At 39.3% G+C, this 24,138-nt stretch overlaps 3 protein-coding genes across 3 annotated transcripts; 1 reads left to right on the plus strand and 2 right to left on the minus strand.

Moving 5' to 3' along the window:
* Window positions 1-1,931: 1,931 nt before the first annotated feature.
* Window positions 1,932-6,143, minus strand: LOC148817675 (glycine N-acyltransferase-like protein 3). Its single transcript, XM_088937897.1, has 5 exons — window positions 6,066-6,143; window positions 5,503-5,610; window positions 3,882-4,008; window positions 2,717-2,840; window positions 1,932-2,355 (listed from the first exon to the last, which is right to left on the minus strand). The coding sequence occupies exons 1-5, from the start codon at window positions 6,141-6,143 to the stop codon at window positions 1,932-1,934; spliced, it is 861 nt and encodes a 286-aa protein (XP_088794023.1).
* Window positions 6,144-8,310: 2,167 nt separating this feature from the next.
* Window positions 8,311-13,321, plus strand: LOC148817676 (glycine N-acyltransferase-like protein 3). Its single transcript, XM_088938505.1, has 5 exons — window positions 8,311-8,388; window positions 8,949-9,056; window positions 11,369-11,495; window positions 12,465-12,588; window positions 12,910-13,321. The coding sequence occupies exons 1-5, from the start codon at window positions 8,311-8,313 to the stop codon at window positions 13,319-13,321; spliced, it is 849 nt and encodes a 282-aa protein (XP_088794631.1).
* A 1,549-nt stretch (window positions 13,322-14,870) lies between these two features.
* On the minus strand, window positions 14,871-18,551 carry LOC148817677 (glycine N-acyltransferase-like protein 3). The gene is made up of 5 exons (XM_088938419.1): window positions 18,477-18,551; window positions 17,918-18,025; window positions 16,424-16,550; window positions 15,676-15,799; window positions 14,871-15,341 (listed from the first exon to the last, which is right to left on the minus strand). The coding sequence occupies exons 1-5, from the start codon at window positions 18,549-18,551 to the stop codon at window positions 14,930-14,932; spliced, it is 846 nt and encodes a 281-aa protein (XP_088794545.1). The 3' UTR covers window positions 14,871-14,929.
* Between the last annotated feature and the right edge of the window lie 5,587 nt (window positions 18,552-24,138).

The raw sequence follows: 24,138 nt of genomic DNA on the forward strand, positions 1-24,138 counted from the left end.
TTGCCAAAAAATTAAAAACAAGTTTAGTAAGACTTCATTTCTCTGTTAGTTAAGTTATTTAGTCTTTGTATTGTGCAGATTTTCACTTTTTGACTTATCTCTTCATCCTGTACCTTGTTTTGACGTCTACAGATGACAGTGTTGAAGTTTGGCCAAGAGTCCACACAGATCTCAAGGTTGCACCTGTTACTGTTCATGATGTGGAGGAGACCCCCATACACCTGAATAATACAGAACGGATCATCATGCAGCAGGTACAAGCCATTCTCACACTGCTCATTATAGGGCTACAGTAACACAACACGCAGGGGTGTAGATGGAGTGGTGGGAGAGGTTTGAGAGAGATGTGCTACTGGAAATCCCAGATGTATTTATATATTTTATTTTGAAACCTCTAATGATTTATCGAGAAGTAAATTAACTAGACTAAACCTAGACATTGCCTATGAACATCAATATTAACCTGTTTCTCAGCCTACCAAAAACCAGGCAAATAACAGGTACCCATTTTTTACATTTTTTGTGATGTGAAATCTCCAAACATGAGCAGCAAATGTAATACGTTTTAGGACCTATTCAATTATAAGAATCTTAATCAATAAACGTCTTCAAACTTCTTTGAAAGCCACGCACTTCTATAATAGTTGTTAATTAATCAAATTAAAAGAAAACATTACTAACCACATGTACACTATATGTGACTTTTTCTGTGGCACAATTACATCATGTGTTCAATCACATTGATACAGTATTAAAAAGTGAAAATCAATCAGATGATGATTACTGATTGTTAAAACGAGGAGCGCCACAACACTCCATACAGTACCTTACTAGCTGTTCATGTGCGTTAGTGTTTAAAATGTTAAAAGAAAACATGGAAACCATGTAAATGTTTCCTTCTTCTTTAGAAGGACGGTACATTTGCAATCTAGTCTTGAGCGAGTGTGAATGTGTGCGTGGCGAGATGCAGTTTTAGGAGATTAACGGAGTAGGAATAATGTGGCTCCACAGGACATGGCCATTACTTTACGGACCACAGTGCCTGACACACCCATCATGGCCTTTTGGTTAACTTCTTTGCACGTTTCCTGAACTTATGCTCATTCTCCTCCGAGAGTGGTACTGTTATATGGACCCTCACTGGGGCAGCTAGGACAGCTGACATTGCACAGGTACGCCCTCACTTGTCTTGTTAGTTTATAGTAGTTCAGGTGGGTAGCTGTGTCAGCATGCGTAGGCTGCAAAGAAACAAGTAATAGGTTTATTCCATGCTGAAAAGTGAAGAAAGAAAACACAATGTTTCGGCCGTGGAGTGTTCTTCAGGTGACACCGAAGCATTGTGTTCTCTTTCTTCTCTTTTCAGCATGGAATAAACCTGTTACTTGTTCCTTGTTAGTTTATAGACTTGCTTCAGCAGCAGTCAGATACAGTATCAACACGTGCACTGTGGCTCAGGATCTGCGCCTGTGGCTGGAGGGTTGCCGGTTCGTATCCTGCGGCCGGCAGAGGAATCCTACTCAGTTGGGCCCCTGAGCAAGGCCCTTAACCCCAACTGCTCTAGGGGTGCCGTATAAATGCCTGGCCCTGTGCTCTGAGCCCAAGCTTCTCTCCCTGTCCGTTTGTCTCATGGAGAGCAAGTTGGGGTATCCGAAAAGATGGATTCCTAATACAAGAAACTGTATATGGCCAATAAAGTGATCTTCTCTTAGTTTGATCTGACGTGTAAAGTGTAGTTAAGTCAACAGAGGGCACTCTAAAGACAAAGAAGAGCGAGTCCAGCCAGACAGAAATCATCCAGTTGAGGAAGTTTGCACTGTTACTATTTCAAGGTCTGACAAGTAAGGCATACAAGTGATGGACAAGATGCAAAGTGAAAAGGTTAAATGCAACACAATGGCCCAGTCAGCACCTTAACTGAGATTAAACAGAGGTTAGTGTGTACAGATCCCCCCAGGTTTGGCTATAATCAAAAAGGGTTCTGTCACACCACAATAATTACAGAAGCCAAAAGATGTAAACATGTTAATTGCAGCAGTATTCTCTTCTGAAACATAGGCATACACTGGGAAGCCCATCGCATGCATCTGTTTTATAAGAGCAGTGAAGACAATCTTCATGTGTCCAGTCCTACGATACTCAGGTAAGGTGAAAGCCCTCCTCATTTCACACAGCTCATCAGAGAAACACCAGGAGACTGGATTCCCACTGTCGTCCAGGATACAGGCACTGGGGAGGTGCTGGATACAGCTCCTCACATGGCTGAGAGTGAGATCGTTTCCACTGTAGGCAAAGGGCTTCACCACCAGCTCAGCATGGGAAACCTGCAAGCTTGAGATCATCAGTGCTGGGTCACTCCTGTAAGTAATAGACAAGTAAATAAACAACATATAAACAACAACATTATATCCCCGATTAGACATTATGTCTTTGCATTTTTGTAGAAAATAATAAGACACGTATTTGGAGATGTATTTAATCCAATGTGTTAAATACAGGTGGTATCTAAAATTAATAGTTACATTTAAACGTGTGTAATACTTTTTGTAGAAATCCAAAACACTAGCGCCCTTCCCCTATGAAACGCAAACTGAGAGAGTATGTAAAACGTAAAAGTGTCACATAAAAAAAAGCTTTAAAACATTATCTTAACATCTACAAGGATTATTTAAATAATTTAACTAGACTTTATTCTCTGTGTAATTAGTTTTGCACTCACTCATTGTGTAGAAGACTCTCTGGATTGTGATGAACCATCAGGCGGTAGTGTTTGAATTCCTTCACATCCATTCCACTGCTGGTAGCAACCTCTTTTATTAAGTCACAGTAAGAGCCTGGAATACCTTTTTAAAAGAAAGATTGTACAGTGTTATCAGAGCAAGTATTAATGACAATGAGATGCCATCTTTAAACAACATTTAAAATTCACGTTGTCATAGGAAATATCAAAGGAATTTTGGGAAATTACAAAAACTTTTATCAATACAATCCTTAAACACATTTAATATAATTTAATATATGTATATATTTATTTTATACACATTTTATGCACATTTAAATACATATAAATTTATGCTGGAAATGGCCGACCCTCCAAATTCTGTCAGGTAAGTAAAGAAACAAAAAACGAAGGATGTGAATTCTTATCGCATAAATTTTAAACCAACCAATTTCTGGTTGACACTGCAGCACTCCAGACAGGTTGGAATAACGAAGTTAACTTTTATGGATAGGAAACATATAGGAACTACTTGGACATCCACAACAACAGCAGTTGAACCTGAATGCTGCTTTTTGCCTTAGTTAATGGAATGAAAGCAGAACATTTAATAGTTCCTGGTTGTCAAGTCTTTGCACATTCCTTGCAGGGGAATCTTTCTACTAAAAAACACCAAACATTTTAGAATGTCTTACCAGCTGTTAACTTGTGTTAGTGTTTAAAATGTCAATAGAACAGGAACAATTTTAACCTGACATAATGTTATTAATGTTAATGTTAATGTTATCAATTAAAAGTGGCTGGAGACTACAGAGTTTGAGTCTGTTTTTCAAAGTTATACCTATTCTTCATGAGGAAGACTTCAAGAAAATACTAACATTTTCTTTTGCAAAGAACTGCGCACATTCCTTGAAGTGGATCACAGATTCTGAGAATGACCAGCATTTGTGTTTAAAATGTTAACAGAACTTCTAGAAAACATGGAAATGTCATGGTTTGTATGTAAAAGGTTTTAAAGTCTGATCAGTGTTCTGTTTCTGAAGAAGGACTGGACAGTACAGTTCCAATCAGTTCATGGGCTTGTGTGTGAATGTGTGAGTGTGGTTGGTTTCAGTTCATTAATATACATTGTGGATCATTATGAACACTTAATGAGATACAGAACCTCTCACAATGGTGTCTTGTGTCCAGTCTATCACCCTGTCATCCATCAGCATCGCCCGCAGATTCTCAAGATCCTTCGTGAACATCATGCACAGATTAGGGAACTGTACTAGATGGCCTGTCAGGTCCTGCAAAAAGAGACATCAGTTTCAAAACTCAAATTCACGATCAGTTTGTTACATAATTAAACTTGCTGTCTGTTTATAACACAGTGATCCAGGTACTCCCCAACTCCAAACTCCACCAGTCTCACCTTTCGTCAGTCCTGAGCTGTCAGAGTTTCTCTGTGATCAGTAGGACATGATTGTGGGCACTTCTAGTTTGTGATCATCACAATGTCCAGTCAGATACATGTACAATCATTTACAAGGAGGAGGAGCAGAAAGCAGGTGGCCCTAGTTTCTTGTTGAATCTTATGTCTTCCAGATATTCCCAGCTTTATAGAAGTCTTGATTCAATATAGTCAATTTAAACCCTTGCATGTCTACAATGCTTTTCATCTGAAAGAATCCAGAAGCTCTTTGTCCCCCATAAAGGTCATCATCTACATTGGGAGTACGTGCATATCATGTTGAAAATTAGGAATTACATCACTAAAGTAAGAACATTATTTCGTGCGCATGAATTAAAGAAAATGAGGGAACGATTTACTTATTTTGTGTGCACAAATTGTGAATCATTCCCTCGATATAACTATTTAGTGTGCATGGATTATAAATCGTTCCCTCGATATAACTTTTTTTCTACCTTGCTCCGTACTAATTAGAAGACAGCTGTGAAAGTCTGCCTGAGCGTGTTCTAACAGCGCCAGGAGGTGTGCTGTCCAGCGCGGGCATGACAGTAGTCAGAGAGAAAGAGATCATCCGTGATGATTATCCCAGATCTCACCTCACCTTTTGAATCAGCACTGCTACAACCATGAACTGGTGCTTATTGTACACTTCATGGTTTTCCACATGTTGACGAGCACATCAAAGCACAGGTATCCATGAAAAACTGAAGAATTTCTGAAGAATTAGTTCAATTCAGCAATTAGGTTCAGAAGGATTAAACCCAGTGGTCTCTAAACCTAACCTGCATGCACTTAGAGAGAAAACAGGAGACCCTGATTTAACCCCACACATACATAAGAAAAGCATGCAAACTCCACACAGACAGCAATCAAACCCAGGACCATGAAGGTGTAGAAGAAAAATTCAAATCATCATGCCACCTCAGCAGACACTAAAGGGCTTTACTGCATATCTATATTATATCTTTATACAATCACCATTCATTTTCAGGTGTTATTACATTGTGTTAAGACCTGCTATACATTACATCTTCATTTACATTGTGTCTTAGTTCTGTGAACCTACTGTATTACATTGCTTTGAATTCCAACATCATAATTGTTGTTAAAGAACTCTCTACTTTGACTAATTTTGAGTCTGGCATTTCTCTTCCCCAAACTGGTTTATGGATCAGACTTTTAGTAACTTACTTTCTGTATTTTACAGTAAGAAGACAGGTTTGGCAAAAAAAATAGGAACACTTGTAGTAAGAGTTGAATTCTCTGTTATTTAGGTTATTTTTAGTCTTCGCTCGTTGCAGATTTTCGGATCTCCCTTGTCATCCTGTACCTTGTTTTGACGTCTACAGATGACAGTGTTGAAGTTTGGCCAAGAGTCCACACAGATCTCAAGGTTGCACCTGTTACTGTTCATGATGTGGAGGAGACCCCCATACACCTGAATAATACAGAACAGATCATCATGCAGCAGGTACAAGCTTATCTCACCCTGCTCATTCTAGAGCTACAGGAACACAACACAGACACAGTAATCCTTTCTTGTGAAAAGTATTGATTGATTTTCTTAACAACATCCCCAAATTGTTTCCACATTTAGCTGTGGAATTTAAATAAATCACCTTCCAACACTAATTAAATTAAAATAAACCCTTCCAAAGAAAATAAGATAAAATCAAATTAATACAATATTAACAGATACAATATGAGAAGAAGAAGCTTTATTAATCTGAACAAATGTTTTTCCATGGCACATTCACATTATAAAATTGTAGATATCATTGTCCTTAGAATGTTAATACAATAACCACTCAAGCACTAAAATGCTAATTTTGTATAATAAAAAAATTCAGATCAGAAACAAAACTCATCAGAAGTGTTTATAAAGTACATTACCGCGATCGATTGAGGAATCTGCTTGAGAAGGATGTTTTTCAAGGTAGAAAGATCTTTAAATGATTTTAGAACAAGCATATCTTGCTCCTGACTGGCCTGGTACTGTATGTCCTGAATCTCTGAGGTCCTCTCACTGCTCTGCCTTCTGCTCAGATCTGGTTTTGTAAGGGTTCCCTGCTAAATCTTCTATATATATATATGCTCTCACTGCCAATCATGGGGCACCTGGTACACCTGGAACATTTAAAAGTTCACACCCAGCAGCTAGAAGTCTTTGTCCCCACCCGAGGGCTTCTGTGCCTGGATTTGGATTCTGATAACAGAATGTACAGTATGGAACTGTATACATCCAAAACATGCTGTACTAGAAGTTAATTGGCTTCTGGGAAATTATCTCTGGCATATGTTATGAGTGTCTGTGTCTGTGTGTTCTGATGGATTGACGTCCTCCTCAGACTGTACCCTGTCTTACGCACACTGCATGCCAGGACAGATTCTGGCACCTCTGTGATCCTGTACTGGATAAAGGGCTAGTAAATAGATGGGTGGACTTAAACCTGTAAGATTTACACCAGGGAAAGTTTTGTTCAAATTTACAATGCACTAGTAAGAGCACATTTTGAATATTGTGTACAGTTTGGGCAGAACGTTGAAAAGGTATTGCTGATGTAGAATCAGGGCAGTGATTAGCAACCTGTTACATTCTCAAACTGTAAGGAATGTCCTGCACTGACTGAAAGAACTAGACCTCTTTAGTCTTGGAAGAAAAGACTGCAAAGGGACCTGACAGAGGCAAACCAGTCGAGAATCAACAGTGAAACACAGACCTCAGGTCACAAGTGGAAACTACAAGGAAGTTCATTTAAAACCAAGAACAGGGATCAAATGTTGGGGAGTCTGGAAGACGCTACTCATGTAGCTACCAAGCTATAAGACCTGGAAATATTTCATCAATTCAATTAACACAATGTTCCTTCCCTTTCTGGTCTTTCTATTTTTGAGAAAAGACTTTAAGATACTCCGGTGAGGTAAAAAATGCTGAAGCAGAAATGAGACTTTTACTATTCTGAATTACATCCCTTTTCACAGATTCAGCAGCATGTGTCACTGAAGCCCATTCTGACAGTCTCTAGTGGTCAAGTATGTTATGACAGCCCTGTCTTGGGGCAGTCTGACACAGAGCCTTCAATGATAACCAGCTGCCTGTTGGCTCTCCTGAACTGCAGTGAGAGTGGTTGTGAATTAAGGATCTCCATACAGGTATTGATCTGTGAAAAGGGATGTAATTCAGAATAGTTAATGTCTCATTTCTGCTTCAGCATTTTTTACCTCACCGGAGTATCTTAAAGTCTTTTCTCAAAAATAGAAAGACCAGAAAGGGAAGGAACACTGTGTTAATTGAATTGATGAAATATTTCCAGGTCTTATAGCTTGGTAGCTACATGAGTAGCGTCTTCCAGACTCCCCAACATTTGATCCCTGTTCTTGGTTTTAAATGAACTTCCTTGTAGTTTCCACTTGTGACCTGAGGTCTGTGTTTCACTGTTGATTCTCGACTGGTTTGCCTCTGTCAGGTCCCTTTGCAGTCTTTTCTTCCAAGACTAAAGAGGTCTAGTTCTTTCAGTCAGTGCAGGACATTCCTTACAGTTTGAGAATGTAACAGGTTGCTCTTCACTCGGCTGATTCTACATCAGCAATATTTTTTCAATGTTGTGCCCCACACTGTATTCAAAATGTGCTCTTACTAGTGCATTGTAAATTTGAACAAAACTTTCCCTGGTGTAAATCTTACAGGTTTAAGTCCACCCATCTATTTACTAGCCCTTTATCCAGTACAGGATCACAGAGGTGCCAGAATCTGTCCTGGCATGCAGTGTGCGTAAGACAGGGTACAGTCTGAGGAGGACGTCAATCCATCAGAACACACAGACACAGACAATTATAACATACGCCAGAGATAATTTCCCAGAAGCCAATTAACTTCTAGTACAGCATGTTTTGGATGCATACCATTCCAGGTCCAGGAACAGAAGCCCTCAGGTGGGGACAAAGACTTCTAGCTGCTGGGTGTGAACTTTTAAATGCTCCAGGTGTACCAGGTGCCCCATGATTGGCAGTGAGAGCATATATATATATAGATGATTTAGCAGGGAACCCTTACCAAACCAGGTCTGAGCAGGAGGCAGATCAGTGAGAGGACCTAAGAGATTCAGGACATACAGTACCAGGCCAGTTAGCAATAGAGATGTTTATTCTAAAATCATTTAAAGATCTTTCTACCTTGAAAAACATCCTTCTCAAGCAGATTCCTCAATCGATCACGGTAATGTACTTTATAGACACTTCTGATGAGTTTTGCTTCTTCTCCAAGTTGTTTTATTATGAAAAGTGGCATTTTAGTGCTTGAGTGGTTATTGTCCTAACACAGTTCAGGTGGGGAGCTGCATCAGCATGCGTAGGCTGCAAAGGAACAAGTAAAGGTTTATTCCTGCTGACAAGAGAAGAAAGAAAACACAACGTTTTGGCTGTGGAGCCTTCTTCAGGTGTGTCACATGTGAATGTGCCATGGAAATTCACAAAATTGTTCAGTTACAAAGCTTCATATACTCTTATTGTATCTTTTCATATTGTATGAATTTGACTTTATCTTATTTTCTTGGGAAGTGTTAATAAGAAGTAGTGTTAGAAGGTGATTTATTCCAGAGGGAAATGTGAAAACAATTTGTTAAGAAAATCAATGAATAGTTTCTCACAAGACAAACATACTAACTGTACATAGAAGGGATTACTGTGTCTGTGTTGTGTCACTGAAGCTCTAGAATGAGCAGTGTGAGAACACCTTGTACCTGCTGCATGATGCTGCATGTGTTCTGTATTATTCAGGTGTATGGGGGTCTCCTCCACATCATGAACAGTAACAGGTGCAACCTTGAGATCTGTGTGGACTCTTGGCCAAACTTCAACACTGTCATCTGTAGACGTCAAAACAAGGTACAGGATGACAAGGGAGATCCGAAAATCTGCAAAGAGCGAAGACTAAAAATAACCTAAATAACAGATAATTCAGTTCTTTTTGCAAAAACCTGTCTTCTTACTGTAAAAAAAGTTTTTAAAAGTCTGATCCATAAACCAGTTTGGGAAAGAGAAATGCCAGATGCTAAATTAGTCAAAGTAGATATGCAGTAAAGCCCTTGAGTGTCTGTGTAAAGAACAGTTCTTTCTGGACCCTATGCGGCCGACACAATCCGAAAAAGTGAGGAAACACGGGGGAAAAAAAAGGTCACGCAGGAAGACGGGGATGAAAACAGGGGGGCGTGTCCAAAGTGCGCTGGTGCACGGGGGAGGTGTGGCCGAGGCAAACAATCCAAAAACACAAGCATAAATCCATAGCCAGGCGATCCATCCAGGAGATTAAACCAGGAACCGGGTCAAAACCGGCAGGGGGAACAGGAACCGAGACTTGAAACCATGGCGGAGCCAGACTCATCAGAACCCGGGCTCGCACGATATGGAAATCAGATGCAGAGCCACGATTGGCGACTGCGTCTGGCTTTTAAAGGGGGACAGGAAGGAGACTGGAACAAGGGCCAGGTGCGGGGAATAAGACAAACAAGGAAGAGCCGGAGCGCCCCTAAGGGACTACAATCGCGACAGTCTGCTGAGGTGGCATGATGATTTGAATTATTCTGGGTTTGATTCCTGTCTGTGTGGAGTTTGCATGCTCTTCTTATGTATGTGTGGGGTTAAATCAGGGTCTCCTGTTTTCCCTCTAAGTGCATGCAGGTTAGGTTTAGAGACCACTGGGTTTAATCCTTCTGAACCTAATTGCTGAATTGAACTAATTCTTCAGAAATTCTTCATTTTTTCACGGATACCTGTGCTTTGATGTGCTGTCCAACGTGTGGAAAACCATGAAGTGTACAATAAGCACCAGTTCATGGTTGTAGCAGTGCTGATTCAAAAGGTGAGGTGAGATCTGGGGTAATCATCACGGATGATCTCTTTCTCTCTGACTACTGTCATGCCCGCGCTGGACAGCACACCTCCCGGCGCCGTTAGAACAGCTCAGGCAGACTTTCACAGCGGTCTTCTAATTAGTTAATTATTTCATTATTAGTTTCATTTCCTTTAAACTCTTCCCTCGCTGAGTTGCTGTGCGCCTGTTACCTCGTCGTTTTTTCACCCGTTATCTTTCTCCCTGTGTTTTGCGCCTGCTTTGTTCTTTAAGCGCTTCCCTTGTTCGTAGCCTCGACCGCTTTCAGACCTGAGTGTGGGGTTTGTTTTGTGCGCCTTTATTTCATTTTTTGCCACCTCTTTGTTGCGGCGCTCCCACCTCGCCGCTGCCCGAGACGTGCTTGTCAGCTCTCAGTCACACGCGGCTATTTTCCATCTCGCCGCGTCATTACAGCTACAGCCTGTATACAGGCTGTGTATTGAATATGTTCTACAGCTTTAATTCATTAAATATCAATGTTAGCAAAATCTCATTGTATTAGTATACAGAATATTTTCAAATACTTTGCTTTTGACATGCAGTACTGCCTTCTATCCTAATCTCACCAGATCTCAGCTGCTATCTAAGGCTGTGACTAGTCAGTACTGGGTTGGGAGACCTCTAATAAAGACCAGGTTGCTGCTGTAAGTGGTGTTGCTGACCATTAGGGGGTGCTCTTCTCTTTACCACTAGAATTTCCAAACCAGTGCCACAGTAGTCTGTTGTAAGAGACATTGTCCTTCTGATGAAACATTAAATCAGGTTTCTGACAACTTGGTCTTTAAAGGTCCCATGGAACACTTTGTAAGGTTTGCATAATTTGGCCTACTTTTTCCCATAAAATTACTTTGGTGATATATTTTCTCATTTTCTTGATCTGCATGTTACCAATGTAGATGATGACCTTTATAGGGGATAAAGAGCTTCTGGATTCTTTCAGATGAAAAGCACTGTGAACATGCAAGGGTTTAAATTGACTGTAGTGAATCAAGACTCCTATAAAGCTGGGAATCTCTGGAAGACTCAAGACTAAACAAGAGGCCAAGACCACCAGCTGTCTCCTTCTCCCTGTAAATGATTGTACATGTATTTGACTGGACATTGTGATGATCACAAACTAGAAGTGTCCTCACTCATGTCCTACTGATCACAGAGAAACTCTGACAGTTCGGGACTGACGAAGGGTGAGACTGGTGGAGTTTGGAGTTGGGGAGTACCTGGATCACTGTGGTATAAACAGACAGCAAGTTTAATTACGTAAGAAATTGAATGTGAATTTGAGTTTTGAAACTGATGTCTCTTTTCCCAGGACCTGAGAAGCCATCCAGTTCAGTTCCCTAATCTGTGCACGATGTTCACGAAGGATCTTGAGAATCTGCGGGCGATGCTGATGGATGACAGGGTGATAGACTGGACACAAGACACCATTGTGAGAGGTTCTGTATCTCATTAAGTGATCAGAATGATCCACAATGTATATTAATGAACTGAAACCAACCACACGCACACATTCACACAAGACTCATGAACAGACTGCAACTGTACTGTCCAGTCTTTCTTCAGAAACAGAACATTTATCAGAGTTTAAAATCTTTTATATATACATGATGACATTTCCATTTTTTCAGGAGTTTTGGTGATGTTTTAAACACTAACGCACATGATCAGCTGGTTAGACTTGAATTGTTTTAAAGTTTTGACCTTGAACTTTAAAAAACATTGAAAAACTTAAAAAACAATGACTTCTATAATCTACAGTGGCTTTTACTTTGAATACAAAAGGTGACATTGTTTCAGGTTTTCCTGTTCTGTTATATGTACTAAAACGTTTTTCTCAGTAATAGGATTCCACTGCAAGGAACGTGCACATTCTTTTGGCCTAGGAACTATTAAATACTTTTGGTTTCATTTCATTAACAAAGGCAAAAAACAACATCCAGATTCATTTTGTGTTGTCCATTTTTTTTACTTTTATATTTTTTAACCATGAGTATTAGCTTCTAGGCTTCATGTCTCTGAGGTTTGATTCCCCCTCCTCATTAATCCATCCTGTCTGGAGTGGTACAGTGTTGACCAGTAAATAGCTGCTTTAAAGTTTTTGAGAAAAGGATTCACATAATTGTTTTTTGTGTTTCTTTTACTTAGCTGTCAGAATATGGAGGGTTAGTCAGATTCAGCACAATTGTATATGTATTTAAACATGTGTATGGCAATAAAACATAAATATGGAAATTGATATTAAATGTGTCTAAGAATTTTAATGATAGCAGCTTTGTAATTTTCCAAAACTCCATAGATATTTCCTATGATGACATGAATTTTAAATGTTTGTTGTTTAAAGATGGCATCTCTTTGCCATTAAAATGTTTGCAGTGATAACACTGTACAATCTTTCTTTAAAAAAGGTATTCCACACACTTCCTGTGACTTAATAAAAGAGGTTGCTACCAGCAGTGGAATGGATGTGAAGGAATTCAAAGACTACATCCTGATGGTTAATCACAATCCGGAGAGTCTTCAACACAATAAGTGAGTGCAAGACTAGTTACACAGAGAATGAACTCTTGTTTAACTATTAAAGTAATATTTGTAGATGTTAAGTAATATGTAAAAGCCTTTTAAACCTTTACTTGCAGTATATTATAATGACTTTACTACAGAACCTGTTTGTTACAAAAAGTCACATGTAAATTTGTAACTATTTGTTTTAGATGCCACATGTATTTGGATATGTTAACGCATTGAATACCTCTAAATTAATTATTATTTTCTGCAGAAATTAAATGACAAAATGGCATTAGCAGAAAGCTAATGAATTTTCTTTCTTATTTACTTGCTTATTACTTACAGGAGTGACCCTACACTGAAGATCTCAAGCCTGAAGGTTTCCCATGCTGAGCTGGTGGTGAAGCACACTGCCTTCAGAGGAAGTGACCTCACTCTCAGCCATGTGAGGAGCTGTATCCAGCACCTCCCCAGTGCCTGTATCCTGGACGACAGTGGGAATCCAGTCTCCTGGTCTTTCTCTGATGAGCTGTGTGAAATAAGAATGTCTTCCACCTTACCTGAGTATCGAAGGACTGGATACATGAAGACAGTCTTGATTGCTCTTAGTAAACAAATGCATGCGATGGGCCTCCCAGTCTATGGCCATGTTGTAGAAGGGAATACTGCTGCAATTAACATGTTTAAATCTTTGAACAACAATTTTGTCCCTGGGAAGTATGCTGTAAAAATCCTTGTATTCAAAAAGGCCAGTTAAACTACCATGAAATTCTTTAGCATCAATGGTAACCTCAGCACCACTATGCTGCCCTGTTGTGTGGTATCATGACTTAAATCTTTAATAAAAAGTTAAACATTTTGTTGAGACCTTCATGAAATTCTGTACCTCTCCTTCTTATGACATAGTAATTGAACTTGTCAATCTAGTTTATTTGTATTTAAGACATTTTTGTTGTGCTTCTTATTCAGTGTTAAAGTTTTATGGATATGGTTACATCAGATGTATTGTACAACCAGCCTATTCTTTTAATGAGGAATTTTTTAAGGGACAGTAGATTCATTGCGTAACAAAAAACAGACAATACTCAGGAGACTGAATGAAAAAGGTAAATATAAAAATATAAATAAAAGCCTAAAATTAAAGAAATATATTGCTACTATATATTGGGGGATTAGAGAAATAAAAATGTAAATAAATAAGCCTGAGGAGTTAGTGTACTGTAATTTGAGGAACATGAATTCTTTTTATTCTCTGACACAGCTCTGGTGGAATAGTCATAAAATCAGAGTCAAAATGTGCACAAACAAAATGAATATTTATTAACAATCAAATAACTAAAGAACACAAAATGTTACCCTTCATACAAGATTATTTCAGAAGCCAAAGTCCTGCAGACCCAGAAACACAAAATTCTAACCCTCTAATCTAAAGCAATAAGTAACTCCTTGACAGACCCAGGAACACGAAATTCTAATTCTGTAATCTGAAACATTGTGCAACACCTTGACAGATAAACAAGAGAAACAGCCTGCATCTTATATGAAAGAAAACAACCCAAGACTACTACTCCCTTCTTACAACATTGCTGCCAATTTGACTCTGCTGTCCCATTCTAAACATGCATCACCAAATAAGGAGAGAAAAGTCTTTAGCCTGTGGATTCCACAATAAAAGAAATCAGAATTTCCTAAAAATATATTGGACAGTGAGCTGTCTATAACAAGGTTCAGAGTACTGAGCCAGAATCTGGTCTCCCAGACTGAGCAGAACAAGGCCCTCTCGCCAGGCAAAAGCTCAGAGGAAGAGGAGGATGATGGTGTTTCTTCTTCTGTCCGTCTCTATAACTCTCTTCCTTCATCATCCTTCTGACTCCTCTCCCCTGTGTTTTTTCTTTGCCTTTTTATCCGATGTTCCTGCATTTGAAACCTCAAATGATTCATCAAGAAATTAAATATCTGGTGTAAACCAGATAATTCCTTATGATCTTCAGTGTTTACCTGTTTCTCAGCCCACCACATGCCGGGCAAATAATTTAAATAAAACATCTTTTTAGTTTTTTTGTGATGCAAACTTTCCAAATGTGACCAATATGAATTTTATGACCCCATCAACTACTGTACAACAATAAAAATCAATAACCATTATGTAGCTTTGTCAAACTTCTTTAAATATTTACTATAGAGTACACACATCGTTAATAGCTGTAAGTTAAGCTTTAAAACAGGGTAAGCATATTGTAAGCCCTATAATGTATACAGCAAATGTGACATTTTCTACAGCACAATTATCTAACAAAAAACATCACCATAAGATATATAGGATATATATATTCATATATCCATAAGATGATAATATAGGGCTTCCTTAACTGGCCTTTTTGAATACAAGGATTTGTAAAGCATACTTCCCAGGGATGAAAGTGCTGTTCAAAGATTTAAACATGTTAATTGCAGCAGTATTCCCTTCTGCAACATGGCCATAGATAGGTAAGCCCATCGCATGCATTTGTTTTATAAGAGCAGTGAAGACTGTCTTCATGTACCCAGTCCTTCGATACTCAGGTAAGGTGAAAGCCCTCCTCATTTCACACAGCTCATCAGAGAAACACCAGGAGACTGGATTCCCACTGTCGTCCAGGATACATGCACTGGGGAGGTGCTGGATACAGCTCCTCACGTGGCTGAGAGTGAGATCACTTCCTCTGAAGGCAGTGTGCTTCACCAGCAGCTCAGCATGGGAAACCTGCAGGCTTGAGATCTTCAGTGTAGGGTCACTCCTGTAAGTTATAAGCAAGTAAATAAGAAAGAAAATTCATTAGCTTTCTGCTAATGCCATTTTGTCATTACGTTTCTACAGAAAATAATAATTAATTTATTTGAAGATGTATTAAATGTGTTAACATATCCAAATACATGTAGCATCTAAAACAAATAGTTGCAAATTTACATGTGACTTTTTGTAACAAACATGTTTTGTAGTAAAGTCTTTATAATATACTGCAAGTAAAGCTAATGGTTTAAAAGGCCTTTAAATATTATCTTAACATCTACAAATATTACTTTAATAGTTAAACAAGAGTTCATTCTCTGTGTAACTAGTCTTGCACTCACTTATTGTGTTGAAGACTCTCCGGGTTGTGATTAACCATCAGGCTGTAGTCTTTGAATTCCTTCACATCCATTCCACTGCTGGTAGCAACCTCTTTTATTAAGTCACAGTAAGTGTGTGGAATACCTTTTTAAAAGAAAGACTGTACAGTGTTATCAGAGCAAACATTTTAATGGCAAAGAGATGCCATCATTAAACAACAAACATTTAAAATTCATGTCATCATAGGAAATATCTATGGAGTTTTGGAAAATTACAAAGCTGCTATCATTAAACTTCTTAGACACATTTAATATCAATTTCTATATTTATGTTTTATTGACATACACATGTTTAAATACATATACAATTGTGCTGAATCTGACTAACCCTCCATATTCTGACAGCTAAGTAAAAGAAACACAAAAAACAATTATGTGAATCCTTTTCTCAAAAACTTTAAAGCAGCTGTTTACTGGTCAACACTGTACCACTCCAGACAGGATGGATTAATGAGGAGGGGGAATCAAACCTCAGAGACATGAAGCCTAGAAGCTAATACTCATGGTTAAAAAATATAAAAGTGAAAAAAATGGACAACACAAAATGAATCTAGGTTTTAAAGTCTGATCAATGTTTTGTTTCTGAAGAAGGACTGGACAGTACAGTTGCAGTCTGTTCATTAGTCTTGTGTGAATGTGTGCATGTGGTTGGTTTCAGTTCATTAATATACATTGTGGATCATTCTGATCACTTAATGAGATACAGAACCTCTCACAATGGTGTCTTGGGTCCAGTCTATCACCCTGTCATCCATCAGCATCGCCCGCAGATTCACAAGATCCTTCGTGAACATCGTGCACAGATTAGGGAACTGAACTGGATGGCTTGTCAGGGCCTGGGAAAAGAGACATCAGATTGAAAGCTGTCAAAATCACATTCAGTTGTGGAATTATGAAACCAAAGTAATCTTATGGGAAAATAAAGGTTGGCCAGTTTATTCAAGCCCTAAAAATACAAAGTGTTCTATGGGATTGTTAATGACCAAATAGTCAGAAACCTGATTTAATGTGTCATCAGAAGGATGGTTCCTCCTACAGCACAGAGTCAGACTACTATAAAACGGGTTTGGCAATTCTGGTGCTAAAGAGAAGAGCACCACCTAGCGGTCAACACACCACTTACAGCAGCAATTTGTTACCAAAATGTTACTTAAAATGGATCAACTGGTTTCCCATTCAGACCACATATCCAGTTGTGTGTGGAGTTTGCATCTGTCTCACTGTCTCGATCACGATTGGCTCTGATGCCTTTCGGCTCTGAGCTCAGGTTCTGGTGTGGATCTGTACAATATGGAACATTTTCCTGGAAAAAAAAAAAACTGGAAGAGGCAAATTGAGTTTAACCTAACAATATTATTACACACTGATGGTTTTTTTTTTTTTGGTTTTGTTTTTTCTGCTACGGTGCATCAAGTAAGCATAAATGCACATAAACAGTTTTCTGAAAAAGTAAGTTTATCTTTCCAGTCACGTGTGACTGGTCCTTCTTGTCCAGCTCGAGCTCCCAACACTGTACTTCACATGTACCAGAAAACAAGTGATTCGAATTCTTATCCAACTAATTAGTTCAGTACTGCAAAATCAGGTCAGGGGAATGAAAACCATTGGTTTCTAAACCTAACCTAACCCTGAAAGTTTGGGATGAATGCAGAGTCTCTGAGAAAAACCTACACAAACATATGGGGAACATGCAAACTCCACACAGACAGAAACCCTGGACTCAAACACAGGACCACGGAGGTGTAGAGGAATAATTCAAATTATCAAGCTACCTCAGTAGTCACTGAAGTGTTTTAATATATATCTATATTGTATCTACAGTATACAGCACAAATTACTTTCAGGTGTTTCTATGTAGTGTTAATACCTGCTTCATCTTCCTGTCTTCATTTACATTGCTTGTTTCTATGCACCAAGTCCATTGTTTTACATTCCTACATCAAAATAGCTATTAAAGTGCTTTTTGCTTTGACTAAATTTGCATCTAATATTACTCAAACATTTCCCAAACTGGTTTATGGATCAGCACACGACTTTTAAAAGCTCCATACTTGACTGTATTTCACAGTACACTTACTGTACTGTTACAAAACCTCCTAGCAGGAATAATGAAAACAGTTCTAGTTGGAGCTGAATTATTTATTTAGGTTATTTTTAGTCTTTGCACTTTGCAGATTTTCGGATCTTCCTCTTCATCCTGTACCTTGTTTTGATGTCTACAGATGACAGTGTTGAAGTTTGGCCAAGAGTCCACACAGATCTCAAGGCTGCACCTGTTACTGTTCATGATGTGGAGGAGACCCCCATACACCTGAATAATACAGAGCACATCATCATGCAGCAGGTACAAGGTGTTCTCACACTGCTCATTCTAGAGCTACAGGAACACAACATGAACATAGTAATCATTTCTATTTACAGTAAGTATATGAAAAAAGGTGTCTTAACTGCATTCCCAGATGTTGACATCATTTCCCTGTGGAGAACACCTGTTTAATCTAAACAAACACCTTCCAACAATTATGAATAAAATAAGATAAAATCAAATTGTAACTAAGACACAATAAGACTACAAAACGTTGTCTAACTTTGTAACTTTTGTAACAGGTGTACATCCATGGCATATTCATTTGATAAAACTTTCAATATTATTGCTATAGCATGTTAATACAATAACCTCTCAAGCACTAAAATGCCACTTTTCATAATAAAAACAATTCAGATAAGAAAAAAAATTCACAAGTGCTAATAAAGTACATTACCACAAGAGACTGAGGAATCTGATTAAGGATGTTTTTCAAGGTAGAAAGGTCTTTAAATGATTTTAGAATAAACATCTCTATTGCTAACTGGACTGGGACTCTACAGTTTGTCCTGAATCTCTGAGGTCCTCTCACTGCTCTGCCTTCTGGTCAGACCTGGTTTTGTAAGGGTTCCCTGCAACGTCACTCTGACCGTCTGCTCTCACTGCCAATCTCTGTGCACCTGGCACACCTGGAACCTCTGAAGTCCAGCCCCACTAACGAGTCGGAGCCAGAAGACTTTGTCTCCACCTGAAGAGTTCCCTGCCTGGATCTGGATTCTGGTACGGTTTAATATTTAATGTTGAATAAGTAGCCTCCTAGACATTTCTAAGAGGCTACTTATAAAATAGGCGTTGGTGTTTGTGTTGACACATATACCCCTTCTGGACAATGTATGGAAACAAAAACTGGTAAATAAAATGTTAAGATATGGATTAAAAAAGTATGGTAGTACAGTGGTTAGCATTGCTGCCTCAAAGCCCTGGGGCCCTGGGCTTAATTTCTGGGGTGCTGTCTGTGTGGAGTTTGCATGTTCACCCTGTGTTTGTGAGTTTCCCCTCGGTGCTCATCTTCCCTTCCACAATCCAAAGACATGTTGGTAAGTTAAATACCTTTTTGGAAAATTGGCCCTGGTGTGAGTGTGTGTGTATTTGTGTCTGTGTGTGCCCTGCGATGGACTGGTGTCCCATCCAGGGTGTATCCTGCCCTGCACCTGTTGCTTGACATGACCCTCCATGATCCTGTGTTGGATAAAGTAGACTGATGGATGAAGTCTTAACTATTACAGTCAGTTAACTTAAAATAATGTATTACAGCTTTTAAATGTAGTCTTAAAAGAAACATTTTAATCACAAAATAATTACAAATATTATTGACAAAGATGTCACCATTAAACAACAGACATTTAAAATGTATTTTATCATAGGAAATAAATATTACATTTTCAAAAATCTTATCCTCAAAAATAATCTGAATAGAAATTTCTCAAATTTACCATTTTTCTCTGCAATCAAGCAATATGCTGTATGCATGAGTAATAAATACATTTAATTATGCCCCCCAGATTCTAAAAAGACATTTAAAGCTAATCACAGCCAGGTCATGCAGTCTCCTCATAGACAGATACACCTGTCCAGGTCTTGAGCTCATGATCCCTGAACTGTGGGACAGCAGTGCTAATGTACTTACTATGAGGTCTATCTATGAAGCCTAGAAGTTAACATTTAAGGTAAAAAAAAATCAACGTATACTGTATATCTTATACAGATTATTTATGTTTCACTGTCCTTAACGATTCATTCCTACAGTTCATTCCTTGTCTTCATAAGACGCTTAACATCCCAAAGGATCCCAAAGCTCTTGACATCCAGGAGGGACCCACTTCATCCCCCATTAAGTTCATCACGCACCTGCCTGACAGGTACAGATCAGGGGGAAGTGAGGAATTTCATCACCCAGTGAATTTTGGGGGAAAGGTTAGGTTGACTGGATTAGCAAACCGGTGTTACACGCTGTTGCATTTGGATATTTAATAATAAAATAGTGAGGAACTTGGTTTAATGGTCCATCACAAGAACAGTACATTCTACAGCACAGTGTCCCTCTTCACCATATCAGTGGTTTTGATAACATTGGTGTTTAATGATTTACAGATGGAGAAATATACACACAAGCTATAGTAAAAGAGACCAGATGTGATCGTTACTCCATCCAAAAAAGTCCCTTAGTCTGAGGGGATCTAATCTCATGGTTGGAACCAGCACTGCTACAGTACCTCCATGAACTGTTTCTGATCGCACACCTTCGTGGTTTCCCACAGAGCAATTACTGTTGCACATCACAACACAGTTATCCATGAATTTCTGGTATACAATAAAACTCCCAATTAGCAAATAGAAAACAACAGGTGATTTGATTTCTTATCCAACTGATTAGTTCAATTCAGCAATTGGGGTCAGAGCCATAAAACCACTGGTCTCTAAACCCCACCTGCATGTGTTTAGGAGGACAGCAGAGAAATCCTACACAAATGCAAGGAGAACATATAAACTCCACACAGACAGGAACCCTGGAATCAAACTCAGGACCATTGAGGGGTAAAGGAATAGTTCAAATACGTACAGGTAAGTTAAAAAATCGGCCCTTGTGAAAGTGTCAATGTCTGCGTGTGTCCTACCTCAGACATGCTGCTAGTCGGTGGCTCTGTGGCTCAGGATCTGCGCCTGTGGCTGGAAGGTTGCAGGTTTGTATCCCGCGGCCGGCAGAGGAATCCTACTCTGTTGGGCCCCTGAACAAGGCCCTTAACCCTAACTGCTCTAGGGGTGCCGTATAAATGGCTGACCCTGTGCTCTGAGCCACATTCCTAATACGAGAAACTGTATATGGCCAAGAAAGTGATCTTCTCTTAGTTAGATCTGAAGTGTAAAGTGTAGTTAAGTCACCAGAGGGCACTCTAAAGACAAAGAAGAGCGAATCCAGCCAGACAGAAATCACCCAGTTGAGGAAGTTTGCACTGTTACTATTTCAAGGTCTGACAAGTAAGGCATACAAGTGATGGACCAGATGCAAGGTGAAAAGGTTAAATGCAACACAATGGCCCAGTCAGCACCTTAACCGAGATTAAACAGAGATTAATGTGTACAGATCCCCGCAGGTTTGGCTATAATCAAAAAGGGTTCTGTCACACCAGAATAATTACAGAAGCCAAAAGATGTAAACATGTTAATTGCAGCAGTATTCTCTTCTGAAACATGGGCATAGACTGGGAAGCCCATCGCATGTATCTGTTTTATAAGAGCAGTGAAGACTGTCTTCATGTACCCAGCCCTTCGATACTCAGGTAAGGTGAAAGCCCTCCTCATTTCACACAGCTCATCAGAGAAACACCAGGAGACTGGATTCCCACTGTCGTCCAGGATACAGGCACTGGGGAGGTGCTGGATACAGCTCCTCACGTGGCTGAGAGTGAGGTCACTTCCTCTGAAGGCAGTGTGCTTCACCACCAGCTCAGCATGGGAAACCTTCAGGCTTGAGATCTTCAGTGTAGGGTCACTCCTGTATTAACTTATAATAAGGTAAATAAAGACACAAATACAGTAGGTCTCTTTTTTACATTTTGTCACTGCATTTCTGTAGAGGTGTTTATTTAAAATGTTAGCCTAATCTCATCAGTCTAGAATAAAGGAGAGCAAGAGAAAATCCAAATGTAGAATATCCTAATGTGTGTAGATAGCAAGGAACTATTTCCATTTTACTTTACATTACTTTTAAGAAATAATCTTACTTATTGTGTGGGGGATTACCTTTTAAATAAATAAGAGGTTTGGGGAAAATTCCTTTTAAGAGGTCATGTATTTACATAGTAACTCTAACTCTACAAACAGTTTATTTATCACTGTAACCACTGACCTTTTAAAATCATTTCCAAATACAAAGACTAGACAAGAGAAAATGGAAATCCACAAACAGACACGTTCATTTGGAAAATCCATACAAAGCACCATTCAATTACAAATGGGATGCTGCCATTTCCAAGGCAGCAAAATATTTAAACACTGGCACCAAGATTGTGCACATTCCTTGCATTGGATTACTGATTGTGAGAACGAGGAGCATCAGTTAAAGCAAAACTTTAACTGAGTTCGTGTCTAACCAGCTGCTCCTGTGGGCTAGGGTTTAAAATGTTACCAGAACTCCTGGAAAACAGGGAAATGTTATCGTGTATCTGCAAAAGGTTTTGAAGTCTGATCAAAAGGTTTTGAAGTCTGCGTGTGGTGAGAGTCATCTTTAGTTCATGAATATACATTGTGGATTATTGTGAACACGTGATGAGATCAAGCTGTTGTTGAAGTCTTTCTCTCCACTGTCTGGGGGGTGTTCCCTGGATAGGGCGTCTTTCAGCAGCAGAGCTCTTCTAAACACTGCAAAATAGTCATGGTGAAGCGATCCCTTCTCACTAAACTCTCCTTAAAAACCTTACATCTGAAGACTGCGCTTTTTTCCACTTTTCACCCAGTCTAGGCTGTGCATTTGATACTGAGGTATCCTATTTTTTTTTTCTAATTGGAGACTGAAGTCAAAGTGCCAAATGAAATCTGAAGCTTTTTCGGTGACACTGCAGGCTGCTTTTACTTCCGAGTTTACTACACACAGAGCATGGCACAGCTGACTGCAGTTCCTAGTTTCAATCTTTTGAGTTATTTCTCAAAATCCGAATGTATTTATCATTTAAAATGACAACATATCACTCTTAGAACAGCATAAAGAGTTGTGTAGTTCAGTAACTACACCACTGCACAAGTCCGTCCACTTTTATTTTCTACTATTATATCAACATTGGATTTTATTAATACATCTGTGTTTGAGTGAGACGTAACCAATCTCATTGATTGTTATCTGATCACAGCAGCTGGAGGGGACCTATTCTTGAACTGTCAGTTCGAGGTGTTGTAGAAGCCCACAGGTGGACAGCCTGGGTCCTGGAGGGACACCCTTCTCCACCTCAGGCCTTAAAGATTTCATTGAACCAGTTAATTGAAAGTGAAATCAGATGTCTTAATCAGGTGCTAATTGACAGGCACCTGTAAAACCTGAAGGCGATCCTCATTTTCAATCAATTTATTACTCGTTATCAGGGTTAAAGGGGAAAGTTTTAACTATTTAAAATATTTAAGAACATTTTAAAAATATTAAACTCACACCTGAGTATTTCTATTTAACAGTTATTTATCAGCAGCGTTTCATTCCGTCCGAGTTCGTGATCACGCAGTGGAGCCGGGTTTTAGGCTGACCGCTGTGACGGGTTTGCCAGGCTGTACTGTGGGGGTTGTGGTTCAAGAGATCGTGTCCTTCCAGTTTTTTTAATATCAAAACACGTTCATCTGCGAACGCCGAGAGTAATTCTGCCGTTAAAATACTGTCCATAAGCATCTAATCGTGACGGATCAACTGATTCCTTATTCAATCGATTTTTTTCGTGTTCTTATTGGTGGGCTTACTTTGGGTAACACTGGAGCCATAATGTTGTTGTTTTTTTAATGAACTATACCACTACAGAAACTAAGTATCATCGCTTTTTTTTCTGAGCTCAACTCCTTCGTGAAGAATACAGCTGATTTTCTTGATTTAAAAAAATAATAATAACTAAGAAAACTGCATCCGCCAGCGACGTCCGATGTTAAGCGATGTAAAAGATGCAGACCCGGAACGCGAAGAGGGCTCTCGGACGGTCGGGTCTCTGCCTGAACATGCAAGTGTCGGAGTTCTTGAACAAGTTCCAACATGTTCTGCGGCGCTATCTGGTAACCTTCTGCAACCTTTGAATTAAGAAACACTGCCAACCCTCCCCACACACACACACCAGATTTATTTCAATTCAAGAATGTCCGCGGACGGACGAGTGTCTGGAAAAACTCGCCGTTTTTAACACTCGTGTCTTTTACACACCACGTCATTTGCAGCATTCAGACGGGGTTCAAACCGGACGGCTGTTTCTTTAAAGTTTAGACGACTTTCGGGTGGCGCTGTGTTGCGGGGGGGTTGCTGAGAGCCTCAATGTCCAGACACAGGAAGGTAAGTCATCTGCTTTTTTTCCAGTGAAGAGGGAGCACTGCTGCGGCCT

The sequence above is a fragment of the Atractosteus spatula genome, chromosome 20 (assembly GCF_055471065.1).
Source record: "Atractosteus spatula isolate fAtrSpa1 chromosome 20, fAtrSpa1.hap1, whole genome shotgun sequence".
Taxonomy (NCBI): domain Eukaryota; kingdom Metazoa; phylum Chordata; class Actinopteri; order Semionotiformes; family Lepisosteidae; genus Atractosteus; species Atractosteus spatula.

Bases quoted from the DNA above. Each gene is read 5' to 3' on its own strand.
- LOC148817675 (XM_088937897.1), bottom strand. From the start codon at position 6,143: ATGCTTGTTCTAAAATCATTTAAAGATCTTTCTACCTTGAAAAACATC. The intron at 5,611-6,065 runs GTAATGTACTTT...TGTATTATTCAG, and splicing joins AGATTCCTCAATCGATCGCG to GTGTATGGGGGTCTCCTCCA. The intron at 2,841-3,881 runs GTTCTGTATCTC...TCTTTTAAAAAG, and splicing joins ACAAGACACCATTGTGAGAG to GTATTCCAGGCTCTTACTGT.
- LOC148817676 (XM_088938505.1), top strand. From the start codon at position 8,311: ATGTTTATTCTAAAATCATTTAAAGATCTTTCTACCTTGAAAAACATC. The intron at 8,389-8,948 runs GTAATGTACTTT...TGTATTATTCAG, and splicing joins AGATTCCTCAATCGATCACG to GTGTATGGGGGTCTCCTCCA. The intron at 11,496-12,464 runs GTTCTGTATCTC...TCTTTAAAAAAG, and splicing joins ACAAGACACCATTGTGAGAG to GTATTCCACACACTTCCTGT.
- LOC148817677 (XM_088938419.1), bottom strand. From the start codon at position 18,551: ATGTTTATTCTAAAATCATTTAAAGACCTTTCTACCTTGAAAAACATC. The intron at 18,026-18,476 runs GTAATGTACTTT...TGTATTATTCAG, and splicing joins AGATTCCTCAGTCTCTTGTG to GTGTATGGGGGTCTCCTCCA. The intron at 15,800-16,423 runs GTTCTGTATCTC...TCTTTTAAAAAG, and splicing joins CCAAGACACCATTGTGAGAG to GTATTCCACACACTTACTGT.